We start from the raw sequence: 14,703 nt of genomic DNA, 5'->3' as shown, positions 1-14,703 counted from the left end.
TTCTTTTTTAAACCCTGGCCTTAGAGTTTTTGAGTCTCTTTCTTCCTTTAACTGCCCCCACTCCTGTTGCGTAGTTGTAGTATAGGAACTGTGCTTTTAGGATGCTGTGGATCTGACCAATTCCCTGTATTGGAATTTAGAAGAAATTGTTCCCGTTGGGGCCAGAATAGCAAGGGATTGGTGGTCTTTTTTGTCTTCCTCGCAGCATCATGAAAGAACAGATAAGCCAAACAGGAGTAGAGCACAGAAAGTCAATAGGAATGTAAAGTTCTTTGCAATGTGCAGCTCAAAAGGGTCAGCTCCCAGAAGTAAAGGAGATCATAGAATCATAGAGCTGGAAGAGACCTCAGGAAGTCATCGAGTCCAGCCCCCTGCCCAAAGCAGGACCAACCCTAACTATATCATCCCAGCCAGGGCTTTTTCAAGCTGAGACTTAAAAACCTCTAGGGATGGAGATTCCACCAACTCCCTAGATAACCCATTCCAGTACTTTGCCACCTTCCTAGTGAAATAGTTTTTCCTAATATCCAACCTAGATCTCCTCCACTGTAACTTGAGACCATTGCTTCTTGTTCTGCCATCCGTCACTACTCAGAACAGCCTCTCTCCTTCCTCTTTGGAACCTCCCTTCAGGTTGCTATCAAATCCCCCCCACTCTTCTCTTCTGCAGACTAAATAATCCCAAATCCCTCTCCTCGTAGTCCATGTTCTCCAGCCCCCTAATCATTTTGGTTGCCTTCCACTGGACCCTCTCCAATGAATCCACATTCTTTCCATAGTCGGGGGACCAGAACTGGACAGAATACTCCAAATGTGGCCTCACCAGAGCCAAATAAAGAGGAATAATCACTTATTTGGATCTGCCGGAAATGCTCCTCCTAATGCATCCTAATATGCCATTAGCTGTCTTGGCTTCAAGGGCACACTGTTGACTCATATTCAGCTTCTCATCCACTGTAATCCCCAGGTCCTTTTCTGCTGACATACTACTTAGCCAGTCGGTCCCCATCCTGTAACAATGCTTGGCATTCTTCCATCCCAAGTGGAAATCTCTGCACTTGTCCTTGTTGAATCTCATCAGATTTCTTTTCGCCTAATCCTCCAATTTGTCTAGGTGACTCTGGACCCTGTCCCTACCCTCTAACATACCCACCTCTCCCTCTAGCTTAGTGTCATCCGCAAACTTGCTGAGGGTGCAATCCATCCCCTCATCCATGTCATTAATAAAGATGTTGAACAAACCAGCCCTTCCTTAACTTGCTGGAAAAAATAATGTGGAAGACCGTATCAAAAGCTTTGCTAAAGTCAAGGTTTAAAGATCTAAAGTTTCACTGCTGAGCCTTGTTTCTACTGGGAACATGAAGCCCCAAAAGCTTCACAGATGGAGATCCTCTCTTCTTGTATCCTCTGTGCCCACATGGGTGGCATGTGTGTAAGAGGAATCAGAAGAGTTTGGGCACTAAATGCTACAGGTATGCTGAGGGGCGTCTACACTGAGTTAGTTTATTTGGATAGTGCTCTGTAGCCTCCACAGTAGACCAACTTAAATAACTGATATTGGAGAATCTGGAACAATGAGTCAGACAGCTTACATGACAATGTTAAATTTATAAAAATTGCTGCTTAAATCTATCCTTATGTCTGTATCTGTCCTCAAACACCTGCATGTCCTATTAAACCTCTGACTTCACAGGATTTTTTTTTTCTTTCCTGTAGGGCTTTGCAGTTTTAAAAAAGAAGAGGGAAGGTTGCAATTATACATCTATTCATTCTTGCTATCTGGCTAGCATTTGTTATGTTTACAGAATTTAATAACCCACAAATTTTATTGGTCCATGATTATGTTTGACCATATAAGAATAGTTGCTGTAAACCATTTCCTGTATACCATTTGCTTTGCATGCCAATCATTTGTATTTTCACTTGGTATTTAAATATTTAGAGTTCCCTGTTTTTTAATAATTGCCTCACTTTGCTACATAAAAAAGGCTTTTTAAATTCCTCAATGGAGAATTTAAAATGTACCATATTTATAAAAGTAATTTTTTTGATTTTAGGAACTGCTGCTGGAAGCAAATGTTAACCAGCTGAGGTGTGCAACTGTAATGCCTGAGAACAAAGCCCTGAAAAGTGTAAGTTAAACATAAACTGGAATTAACGCCTCCCCCCTCCACTATCATCTGTTTTTATACACATTAGTCAGTTTTTAGTGACTAAAAGGATATTTGGAGTTAGAAATGGTGATGCTATCATTCATCAGGAGGTTCTGGTGACAGTCTAAACTAGAACCAAAGCCTGTCTATCTTGACAGCAGATTCCCCAGATAGAATTAAAGCCTTGCAGTTGGAAATGTGGATGTCCCTCAATAGCAAGCTCTCCAGTAGCTCCCTTTCCTCACTCCAAGGGTACGTCTAGACACTTGCGCTATTTTGGGATATGTCTGGTATCCTGAAATAGCATTTTCCTCGTCTTACCAGCATGCCCATTATTTCACCATGTAATCAAAACAATGGGCTTGCTATTCCAATGTCCTGGTAAACCTCACTCCACGAGGATTAAGGGACTTGTCAGAATGGCAGTCTATTTTGAAATTTGGCACTGTGTAGACAGCGCCAAATTTCAAAATAGACTATCTTGAAATAAGCTTGAAATAAGCTACGCAATTTGCATTGCTCAAATTGCGTAGCTTATTTCGAGCTAGCACCGCTATGTAGATGTACCCCAATACTGCTGCTATGCCTCTTCTCTTACCTGCCTACTTTTAAAAGTGCTCCAGCAACTTTCCTTGCCACTTTAGCAGTTCTGTTATCATCCAACAGAGCAGTTTTCCATTAATGTGAAAGGGTACCCAGCAGCTGAGTGAAAGCAGCTCTCAGCTGAATTAGGTGACTCCCAATGGATAGCTGTAGCATCATGACCATTCATGTAATATGATCACTGTACTATCATATCTGCATATCATTTATAGCATGCCCATCACCATGTTATCTAAGCACTTTCATCTATAGCTAGCAGCACAGAATGAAGTTCCCTGACATTGTCTGAAATCCACAAACAGTTCATAATCTCATGAAATGTCCTTTAATATCTTGCTTTATCTTCATAAAACTCACATCTTAATTAAGAACTGACTGTATTCATGGCCTTTGGTAGTATTCCATGTTCAATATTTCTTTAGCAAACATTGTCACTTTATTATTTTGTTTAATCATCTAAATATGTTTCATAGTAATCATAGCAATAACTGTTCTCATTACCCCAGTTCTGCAGTTATTTGGTATGAAGAACTCTCAGAAAGTTTGGAGTGCACAACAGGTTTTAAGGATACTCTGATTGCAGGAGCTAATCTCTATGATCACATCTGCTCTTCCAAAGGAAATAATAATTAAGATATGATGTTGACTCTTTTTAATAAGATGTTTTCATGGGTATTTGAACATCTATGTCTGAAATAAAAATAATTTTGCATGACTTGCAGTATATATCAGACAGTATGAAGAATAAAACGAAGTTCCGGGCTCAAAAAATCCAGGGCAAGGTGAGTAACATTTAGAATGTTTAGCTGTTATAAGTGACTGAAAAGTTTAGACTGAAAATTTGATCAGATTTGGAACTGGTGCAGGTTGACACAAATCCTCTGTAAAATCCAGGGTATTACAGCAAGGTCTATAGTTGTGGGATAGTGCAGGGGGTTAGTAGAAGGCAACAGTCTTTCACTGCTAGGTGGCTGGTTCAAATTCATGTAATAAAGAACCAGGAGCAATCATCATATACTGTAGGCATAAGATGTGAAATGAGTTTGGTCAGTTGTTTAGGTTCCTTTAAACAGGCACATAAATCAGAAAACCCACAATGCCGATTGCCTTTTTGTGACACTTCGGTAGTGCAAGTGGAAGGATGAGTTAGCTTCCCCAAGTATGTTCCCAGGTTCTTGGATTGACTCGGATTTGGGGTAGCTAGCCCCTAATGCTGCTGTGGCTGTGTTCTATTTTTAGCATGCATTGTCTCTGTGGGTATGTCTACACTATAGCGCTAATTCGAACTAACTTAATTCGAATTAGTTAATTCGAAATAAGATAATTCTAATTAGTGTATCTAGACCTAAAAACTAATTCGAATTAGCGTTTTGCTAATTCAAAATAGCACGTCCACATTGAGTGGACCCTGAATCGAAGGTAAGGCTGGCCGGAACCAGTGCCGGCAGGGCATCAGGGTCGGACTTAGTGTGTGGGGCTGCTGCCTCGGGCTAGCCAAGGGCTGTGCTTAAAAGGACCCAACCCCCCACCTCGGACAGACAGTTCTCAGGTTTCTCTGCTTGCTGGTCTACCTCGCTGAGGGACAACAAAGCATTTGTGTCTCAGAGTGCTCTGCTTGCCCTCACTCGGGACACCATGGCACTCTGTAACATGGAACCAGATCTGCCCCCATGGACTCTGCTGCATCTCGTGGACATGTTGCTGGCAGCCTGGCTGCACTGTCTGCAGGCTGCCATCCGGAAGGACCATCAAGGGGATGTCAGGATCCAGGGGGCCCTGCAGGAGAGCTTCCACCCTGAGGAGCACTAACAGTCTCCCCAGTCTGCCACACTGAGGGCTTGTGCCCCATTCCTCCTTCTCGTCCCTCCACTTACCCTTCTCTACCTGCCCCTTCCTGATGTCAAATAAAAGACAACTCTCTTTATTTAACACAACTGGGGAGATGGGGGAAAGGAGGCAGGAGAGGGCAGGAGAGAGTGTGAGGGAGGGGAGGGGGAAACCTGGGAGGAGGGAGCTGGAAGGGGGAGGAAGGGAAGGGAAAGCTCAGGGTTTGGGGTCCTGGTGACTCTCCTGTCTCGCAGCACTGTAGGTGTGGGGGTATCGGAGGGGGAGTGGGTGTGGAGGGTGGGGCAGGAGGGATGGGGGTGCGGAGGAAGCGGGAGGGAGAGCAGGGGTGGAAGGAGGAGCAAGAGCTGGGGCGGCCACAGGGGCTGGAGCAGGAGGAGGCAGGAACCTGTCCACCAGGGTCTGGAGGTGACCTCGGAGGGCACGGCCCTGATCCTCCAGCGCCTGCAAACTCCCCTGCCGCAGCCGCAGGTTCTCGCAAACCCAGTGCTCCTGGGTGCGGAGCTGCTGTTCCAGTAGCTGCAGGTGCTCCTGGCTGTGCATGTGGCCTCTGGTGGCCAGGCTGTAGACGGCCGTGTTCCTGTGGCTACTGGGGAGATCGTGGGCATTGGAGGCCTCCCCCCAAACCTCGATGAGGTCCACTATCTCCGCACTAGACCAGGCGGGCACCCGCCTCTTGCGGCCCCGGGAAGGCTCCTGGGAGCCACCAGCCTTGTCCTGGGAAGAGGTGGAGGGCTAGGTGGCAGCGGGTGGCTGGCTCATCCCGTGCCAGGTGCAGGGTCTCCTGGCTGGATGCTGGCAGGCTGGCAACTGGCACAAGCATTGTGGGCAGACCGTGCCCCTTTTAGGGCTCCGGGGCTGGGAGGGAGGCAGAAGAGTTTTCCGGGTTTGGCCCATAGTGGCCACCAGTGCAACCGGCGAAGGACTAGCCTCCAGCTAGTTCGAATTAAGTTACTACACAGCCCTTAATTCGAACTACTTAATTCGAACTAGGCACTACTCCTCATAGAAAGAGGTTTACCTAGTTCGAATTAAGCGCTCCACTCTTTCAAATTAAATTCAAAATAGTGGTTTGCATGTATAGCCGCTATTAAAGTTAATTCGAACTAACTTTATAGTGTAGACATACCCTGACTGAGCTGTGATTGCCCTGTGCATAAACTTGAATCTTCAGGCCTTTCAGTCTGACATTTTTCATAAACACTAAAATAGCTGAATCAAAATAACAGAATGTCTCAGGATCAGATTTGCTGTTAGCATCGAGTGGACAAATCTCCCATAGTACAGTAAAACTCCATTAGTCCGGCATCCAATGCTCCGGGACTCCTGATGGTCTGGCACCATGAGGAACCCGGAAGTGCTGGGGCAGCCGGACAGGTGCTGAAACTGACCAGCTGCTGAAACTGACCAGCAGCTGAATCGGGGAAGCCGGGAGCAGAGCAGCTGGGGTGCTGCCGGGTTGGTCTCGTAGCGCTGCCTCTCGGGGCTGCGGGACCAACCCAGCAGGACCCCAGCTGCTCTGCCCCAGGGGTCCTCAAGTCAGCCGCTGCTGAAACAGATCAGCGTCTGATTCCAGGAAGCCCCGGGCAGAGCAGCTCTGCCCCGGGCTTCCTGGAATCAGCCGCTGATCTGTTTCAGCAGCGGCTGAATCGGAGACCCCTGAGGCAGAGCAGCTGGGGTGCTGCCGGGTTGGTCCCGCAGCGCCGTCCTTTGGCGCTGCGGGACCAACCCGGCAGCACTCCAGCTGCTGTGCCCCAGGCATCCCCAAGAGCAGCTGGGGTGCTGCCGGGTTGGTCCTGCAGCCCCGAGGGGCAGTGCTACAGGACCAACCGAGCAGTACCCTAGCTGCTCTGTCCCAGGCGTCCCCAAGAGCAGCTGGAGTGCTGCTGGGTTGGTGCTGTAGTGCCACCCCTCAGCGCTGCGGGACCAACCCAGCAGCACCCCAGCTGCTCTATTGCAGGTATCCCCGATTCAGCTGCTGCTGAAACTGACCAGCAGTGGCTGAATCAGGGACGCCTGGGGCAGAGCCAGACTATTGTAAGGGGGGGCTATGAGGGGTCTGGGGTGGCATCCCCTCCCACCCCACTCCAGACCCCTCCTAGCCCCCCTTCTGATAGTCCGGCATATCTGATAATCCGGCACCCCCTGGGTCCTAAAGGTGCCAGATTATCGGAAGTTTACTGTATAAAAAAATAGATATTTCCTCATCTTTATTTAATAAATTTATATTAATGTTTCAGTACATAGGGCCAAAATTCTTACCCCAATTGCAGCAGTACAAATTTCAAATAACTCCACTTACTTGAGAAGCTGGTCTGTTAGGTGGCTTTGCCCATAGGACAGAGGTTCATGCACCTATGGTTCCCTCTAATTACTTGCATGTGCAGAGCTGCTACCTATTCACAAATGGATAGTCAACTACAGGCTCACACATTTTATTTGTAAAGTCCTTTAGATTCCAGTTTCTCCCTTTTGAAAATTTGACATCTGGATAATATTTGCAAACCAGTTCAGACACTGGTGACTTACAGTGCTCAGCTCTAACAGTAGTATCAGCACTATATTTCTTTATATTAATATGTCTGTTTAAAATTACGGGTCCATATGTCCAATTTGTTTTTAAAGTGCTGTATAGTATTAAGACCCCTGCTCTTTCCTATCTTTGAAAAGTGAAGATATTTATTTAAGAAAACATTTACAAGGTTAACATTCCAAAGTACTGTTGGTCCTGTGAGTCTCTGTTAAAGTCTGTGTCTGTTACACTTCTCTTTCAGACAATCTAAAGTACCGAAACTTTATCATCTAGTGTGGGAATTAAACCATCTGGTAAAGCTGCATAAAAGAAAATATGGATCCAGGGTCTTATTTTAAATAGTTGCTTGTATCTTTTCCAGTGGCATAGTCATATTTATCTCATCCAAACACATTTGCCTTGAGGGTTGGTTAGGTTTCTTTCAGGGAGCTGCTATAAAACTTTCATAGCTAAGATAAGCATATTGTATGAGTCTTTAAATGAATTCTACTTCCCACCCCCATCCCGGTTCATCCTTCATCTCCCAATAGACAATTGAGAAGATTTAGGAAGGATGTGTGTACAATATGTTAGAAATCAGGTCACAAATTCCATCTCAAAATAATCAAATTGTATAATATTTTAAATAGATTAGGTCAATGTGCAATTTACCATAGTTCATTTACCTTTTTGTTGGAACATCCAATGTACAATAAACACATTTTCTAGTTTCAGTCACACACATTAAAACTGCTATGCAGACAAAAATGATTAACCACTGCTGTTACAAAATCTTTATTCTTTCTTCCCACTGCAAGCAGTGAGATTGTACAAAGGGCTCATTACTCAGGCTCAGTCTGCTTAGTGCTCATAGGAGGTCTGGATCTCCATGTATTTATTGGTTTGGGGAAGAAAGAATGTCTTTGTTAAGCAGAAATACTGAATATGATTTTTTTCACAATAATTACGTGGGTTTGCAGCACCCTTTTCATATTTGGGAAGTGGGAAGAGATCACATGAGAGAAACGGGGTAATGTGAAATTCAGGTATTCACTGGGAACATATATGAAAGAGAAAAAATCTGTTTGGGTACTTTCTTTGTAGTTACCTACACAGACCTTGTAATCCTTGGGAACCCGGGCTGTTTAAAGCACACTTTATTCAATCATATTTTATGTAGTAAACTGGAGTTTGAGCATTTATAGGTAAAATATTGTCCCCCAAACTCCATTTCAGTTCAGGATATAGGCCACTTTTCTATCTTACCTACATGAACTGTATAGTCTACATAAAGGGAGAATAAAACAAGCAGTTTCCAAAAACATAAAAACTTCCAGTTTCTGAATTCTTTACTCTTGGGTACATTTCACGGCCCTAAAGAAGAGCTCTGTAAGCTTGAAAGCTTGTCTCACCCACAAAAGTTGCTCCCTTCCCCCCAAAAAAGCTATTCTCGCCCACCTTGTCTCTCTAGAGATAGCAAACCAGTATAAGGGAAAAAACAGACTGTCATTGCTGTGTCCTCCCCCTAAACTTTGGAACCCACCTTTCTTGCCCTGAGACATAGGTGGGTAAATAACATTTCACAGCTGAGCTATTAAAATGTGTCCACTCCATGCTGTAGAAAAACCACACTGCTTACCTCCATTTATTGAATTTCCTGACTATGTCATTTGACTGTGGTGCTCAACCTACATAATCAACTTCAGATATTAAACAACCACTTTCTTCAGTTTTGCTTATGTATTTCAACCAGTGGTGCAGTAGTATAGTATGTCTAGAGTGATTCTGCACATCTATTGCTCTGCCAGTCCCAAAACAGTTAATATGATTTGCTTTCATATCCACATCATGAATAGAGATAGTTTAACTGGTATCATCACTGATTTTTATTTTCTGTATGGAGTGGGTCCAGTTCTGATTTCACACCACTTTTACACTGACGCTATTGCATTGACTGCAAAGGTGTTGCTTCTACTGTATGCTGGTCAGATCAGAATTGGGCCTATTGCATACTGCTGTAAAGCGGCATCTGGCCTTCTGAGGATTCCCCTTGCATAAGGGAAATCCTATGCTGGTATAGAGTGGTTCTACTCCACTGCCTTTCTCAGACCTTAGGAATGACTGACAGATAATCTCTAAGGCAATACTGACTATGAAGAGAGATGCTGAAGCATCCCTGGATCTAGTAGTCCTGGGTATACTGGTAACTCTCCGTGACTTTGAAGGTCACAGAAGTCTGGACTTTAATTTCTCAATCTATAAAATGGATATAATGATACTGACACCTAGAAATATGTTAAGGTTAATAAATTAATGTTTGCAAAACACTTGAGAGCCTCAGATGAAAAGTACTACATGTTACTGGAATATGTGCGTACATCTTCTTTCCACTCTCCCTGAGGAGGACACACAAGATGTTTTATGATGGAAACAGTGGGCAGTTATTTCTTTGTCCAAACTTACTGTAATCTTTTTTTTCTGTTGGATGTTTCCATGTACACGAGTAGGGAAGAGTCTACAAAAATTAAAGGAAGTGAACCCATTATATAGGATTTGACATAGTCCAAAAGTGATTACAAATTTATAATCCACTTCAGAGACCTGGCTGATTGCTTAACAGCTTGAGTGGTTTATGAAGAGCATGCAAATGTATTGTGCATGTGAATTAATGCTCGGAGCAAAATTTATACTTTATCTTGAAGGTGATTTAAAGTGATTGGATTAAATGGATTGATTTATTTAACCCTTTGAATTGTTTCTGTAGTCCGTTTTATGATTCATGTTGCTAAATATAGTGTATGCATTCCTTTTCTTGACAGATTGACAATGTACCTATTAAATTAAATGCAGCAGCGATTTTAAGAGAAGGTGCCCTCTACCAACGAAAAATGGAACAAGAACTCAATAGGTACTTTCTCTACATATTTTCCAGTTCCTTTTTATACATCCCTTGATATGAAGAACACATTAAAAGAGACTAAGTAAACTGCAGTCAAAGCCCATATAAAGAATCTTTTAAAAGGCAAATGAAAACTTGTGTGATAAATAATGAGTAGATTGGACTGACATTAAAGGCTATATTAGCATGACAATGAAGACTTTTTTGTCTTTATTGTAGGTAGAGTACAATGTGACTATTCTAATATAGCATTCTAGCTAAGGCCCAATAATTAATTGCAATGAATAATCATATTTCATATACACATAAGTAAATTGTGACTGCACACATTGGGGGTCGGTCCAGTGCCCCAGGTCCCTTGTCCCCCAGTTCAGGGCGTTGCGCCCTCCTATGTCCCACTGACCAGTTCCTTGTAGGTTGATGGGGCCCACTGGACCTAGCCAGAGTCCTCTTACGTCACTCCTCTATATGGGTGAGAGGAGAGACAGGGGCCCGGGCCCACCCACACTCACGGGCCCCAGCCCAGGGCCCTAAGGACTTGGACCATGCTGCGGTCCAAATCCGGCTGGCGGGGCAGCCCACCTAAACTCACCAGCCCACAGGCTATGATCACCGCGCTGCCCTGGGCTACTTCCTTTCTCCTCCCCCTCCAGGTGTCTTTGGTTAGGGCTCGCGACCTACTCGCCACGACCTGGCCCGGCCCTTCGTCTGTCCACGCCGCTCAAAGGGGACTTCGTCGACACCCCTTTCCCCAGCATCGGCGTCCCGCGCTCCTCTCCCTCCTCACTTTCTCCGGCCCGGGCAGCGTTTAAATCCCCCACCGCTTCCGGCGCCTGGCAGGGTGTCGCCATGATGTCACCGGTGTAGCTCCGCCCCCCATGCCGGCATAGCGTGGTGCCGTCCCCTCCACCCTCCTTGCGGCTGGGCCAGCAGTCGTCAGCTGTGCCGCAGCCCCAGAGCATCTGGCACATGGCCGGTAAGAACTCCCCCGCAGCCCCAACAGGGCGCTTGCCCCAGGAGATCCAGTGCAGGGTCGAGGGACCCCATCACATAAATCATTCTAGATAAGTAATTATACAAATTCACATCCATGTGTATATGTAAATATTCATACAGCTAGATTAGGTTCATTCCCATTCAAGTACTTAAAGTGTATTTGTTAAGTAAAACAAATAAGTAAAATAATTCTTTGTGTGTAACTTGGTTACTTTCAGTGGAGTATATGGAATGGTACATGACTGAGTGCCAGCCTCTGGACACACTGTCAAAAAGGCAGAGCTGAGGTCTCAAACGGGTAGCATATTCTATCATTAGATTTCCCTGGCCTAGTAACAATTGTGAATTCCTGGAAAATTGTAACAGTCTCAGAATGGAGTCCAAGGCAGTACCTTTGGGCATTCCAGCCTACCTTGCCACTCAAGCAAACTGGACTTAGTGATAGTTGGTTTTTGGATACATCAAAAAAAAAATCACAAAATATTTAGGTTGTTCCCAATCCCAAAAAACCAGTTGCTTACCCAGGTCAATTTGCTCCTCATATCTTACGCTAAAGATAATAATTTACTATAGGATTAGCTACAAGTAACAAAGGGTTTATTAAATCACAAAAAAAAAATAAGAGGGTTATTTATCGGTTAACCCAGGCAAACACATATACACAAATAAGTTAGCCTATGATTACAAAAGGTGAGAGTTGTAGTAATCTGTCAGCACTGTATGTCTTTTAGAGCTAATCCAGGCTGACTCTGGGGATCCTTGCTTCTCTTTCAGAGCTCCAGCCCTGAGGCTACGTCTACACTGAGGCTACGTCTACACTGCACAGTTATTTCAGAATAAGCAATTCTGGAATAGTTATTCCGAAATAGTTTATTTTGGAATAGCACATCTACACTGTAGGGAAGCCTCAAAATTAGTCCAAGGCAGGCTTCCCTAATGTAGACATGCTACCTTGATTTAGAGCCCCAGGAGGAATAACTTCGAATGGCCACGGAGAGGGGCTACTTTGAAACAGCAGAAGTGGAGAGACTACACATGCCTTATTTCAAAATAGGTATTTTGGAATAGGCGCTATTCTTCTCAGAATGAGGTTTGCAGAAGTCAGGATAAACCATCTGTTATTTCAAAATTATTTCAAAATAATGGAATTGCTGTGTAGATGCTTGCATCATTATTTCGGAATAACGGCTGTTATTCCGAAATAACTTTTCTGTGTAGACACACCCTGAGAACCCAAACAGCAAAAAGAAAATTTTTCATGTCAGCTATCTGTTTTTCCTTCCTCCAGAATTCAAGCTGATGGGACAAGCTTATTTTCCTGTAGCACTTTCATGAGTGTGAGAGGGACGATGACCACATGTTTATATTGTAATATTCTCCAATGGCCCAGTTTTGATAGCCCTTCATGATGGGCAGGGGACTATTTATCCTTACTGGGTTCACGGTTCAGAGCAAGCATTTTTGCAGTTATAAAGCAAAACCTACATATTACCTTATAGTCTGGCATACAGCCATTGCAAGTGAAATTAATTCATCCAGAAACTTACAAGCATTCCATAGACATTAAACACATTTTTAAAGTTTAATACCTTGCTTGAAAAATACTAGTACATATGTAAGCTGGTCTTGTTTTCAGCTATGAATTTGTCAGGGCTCAGCTGATGCCTACAACCTTGGCCAGAGCTGACAGTCTGGGGTGAGCTCAGGAGACACTGAGTGGAAGAAGCTCTCTCCCTGTCTCTGTCCTTACCGTTGTCCCCTCGCCCCAAACCCAGCGCTGACCAGACCATGGCACAGCGCCAATGTCAATACAGCCTTGGCCCCACCCTCCCTACAAGGAAGGCACTTCCTCAAACCTGCCAAGGGAGACCCGCCCCAGCCACAAATTGCAACAGCATTCCCCCCCACAACTTCCTCTGCTCCCCTGACTGGGAGCAGACCCAGCCTGCCCTGCCTCCTCTGCCAAGCCAGGATACCGTGTGGGCCAACAAAGCCACCCACAAATGGGGAGCTGAGCCTAGCTGACAGACACTTTACTCTTACCCTACCTGGATGATGGCACCTTCTTGACTGCAGCAACTACCTACTTCCCACCACAGTGACTCAAATGGTTGTCCATGTCAGTCACCCATAAGACTGCTGCTGTCAACCGTGTTTGAAGGAGTAACTCAAACAGCTGAATGTGATTTGCTCAAAGTTAGTTAAGAAATGTTTAAGACATATTATAGCTGAAAAGAGGAATTTGCTCATAACCAAAATGTTAAAATACAGGAACCTAGAGTTAAGGATGATCTTCTGCTTCCCAGAATTGAAAGTTTGCTACGAGGGGCCCGTGACCCATCTGAATTCCTGGAATGGCAAAGACAAATGCGTGAAAAAGATTTGGAACAACAACTGGCTGAGATAGAATGTAGGAGGCTACAAGGGAAACTGAGTCATGAAGAAGCAGTTTTAGCACGTCAGAATGTAATTCAGGAAAACAAGAAGAAAGCTGAACTAAAGAGAGAAGAGGTAAAACATTATAGAATTACTCAGACTTGATTTGGGCTTTGTACCAATAAACAGCTTGTTATAAGAATATACAGAACTTCATTCAAAGTAAGTCTGTGTATTTAATAGGAGTCTGCAACTAGTGTAAAATCTTGTGCTTTAGTTTACATCCATGGAAGTTCCAGTATTTTGGGAAAGAAAAGCTTTACTAGTATTTGATTTTATCATTAATGTTTGTTTATTAACGTGAGTAAAAACAGAAAAAAGAAATATTTACCTCTGAGTTCATTGAGTTCTTTTTCCATTCTTTGTAACTATGACCAGGTCTACACTAGACTTGGAAGGTCGACTTAAGGTGCACAACTCCAGCTACATAGAATACATATCTGGAGTCATCTTACTGTAAGCTAAACTTGGCACTGTTCCCACTGCACTTACTCCTCGTCACTGCAACGAGTATAGGCGCCAGCTGGAGCTGCCCTCAGCCTTTGATTTACAGATCTATATTAGACCTGCTAAATCGATCATTACAACGTTGATCTCCAGTGCGGCAAGTGAAAACGTGCCCTAAGAAGTGCAGACTTCAAGAGATTAGGGATGTAATAGTATAGTCGATTAACCAATTAACAAAAGCTTATTGGTTAATGGTATAGACTACATGCATTCCCATCCCCTCCCCCAGCCAGTACATTTTTTAGCAGGCTGGCTAGCAGCCCAGTTCAGTTCTAGCCTGTGTCAGGTCCGGGACCTACTCCCACTGCTACTTGGCATTTAAAGTTTATTAGAAGCTAGGAGGGCAGGCAGCCCTGATCAGTTCTGGCTCATCTTGGGTCCAGGAGCTCAGATCTCCCCGTGGACAGGGGCTGCTGCCACAGAGGCAGCAGTGTGGGGCGACAGGCAGCCGGTCTGTATGGGGAGCTTGTTTTTAAACTTGCTCTCCTCCTGGACCAGCTCCCACCTGGAACCCCATGCCATGCTGCTGCCTCTGATACAGAAGCAGCTGTGCAGACTGGCAGGAGGGTCTTCAGGAGTGGGGCCAGAGCACACTGCCTGCTCCGCCCCCCTCCCCCCAACTATAGAATTGTTGAGTAACTGATAAGAATTCATGAGGTTAATTGACTGTTCAATTAACCAGTATTTAACATCCCTACAAGAGACTAAAGACCATTGTTTTCAGTGAATTCAGTGGTTTTGTGGTTTGAATG

General features: G+C 44.5%; 1 protein-coding gene across 4 annotated transcripts in view; it reads left to right on the top strand.

Annotated features, from left to right (window-relative positions):
• The window catches only part of CFAP99 (cilia and flagella associated protein 99), a 71,545-nt gene that overhangs the window by 33,835 nt on the left and 23,007 nt on the right, over positions 1 to 14,703 (top strand). For 3 of the 4 annotated variants that reach the window (XM_075930875.1, XM_075930878.1, XM_075930874.1), the window contains 4 exons: positions 2,058 to 2,132; positions 3,479 to 3,538; positions 9,933 to 10,021; positions 13,315 to 13,519. In XM_075930875.1, coding sequence (XP_075786990.1) covers positions 2,058 to 2,132; positions 3,479 to 3,538; positions 9,933 to 10,021; positions 13,315 to 13,519 — 429 coding nt within the window. The remainder of the gene's footprint in view (positions 1 to 2,057; positions 2,133 to 3,478; positions 3,539 to 9,932; positions 10,022 to 13,314; positions 13,520 to 14,703) is intronic. The other variant, XM_075930877.1, reaches the window with a different exon arrangement.

This window comes from Pelodiscus sinensis, chromosome 5 (genome assembly GCF_049634645.1).
Source record: "Pelodiscus sinensis isolate JC-2024 chromosome 5, ASM4963464v1, whole genome shotgun sequence".
In the NCBI taxonomy this organism is placed as follows: domain Eukaryota; kingdom Metazoa; phylum Chordata; order Testudines; family Trionychidae; genus Pelodiscus; species Pelodiscus sinensis.
The sequence above is the reverse complement of the archived record's forward strand: the minus strand, read 5'-3'. Positions and strand labels throughout refer to the sequence as shown.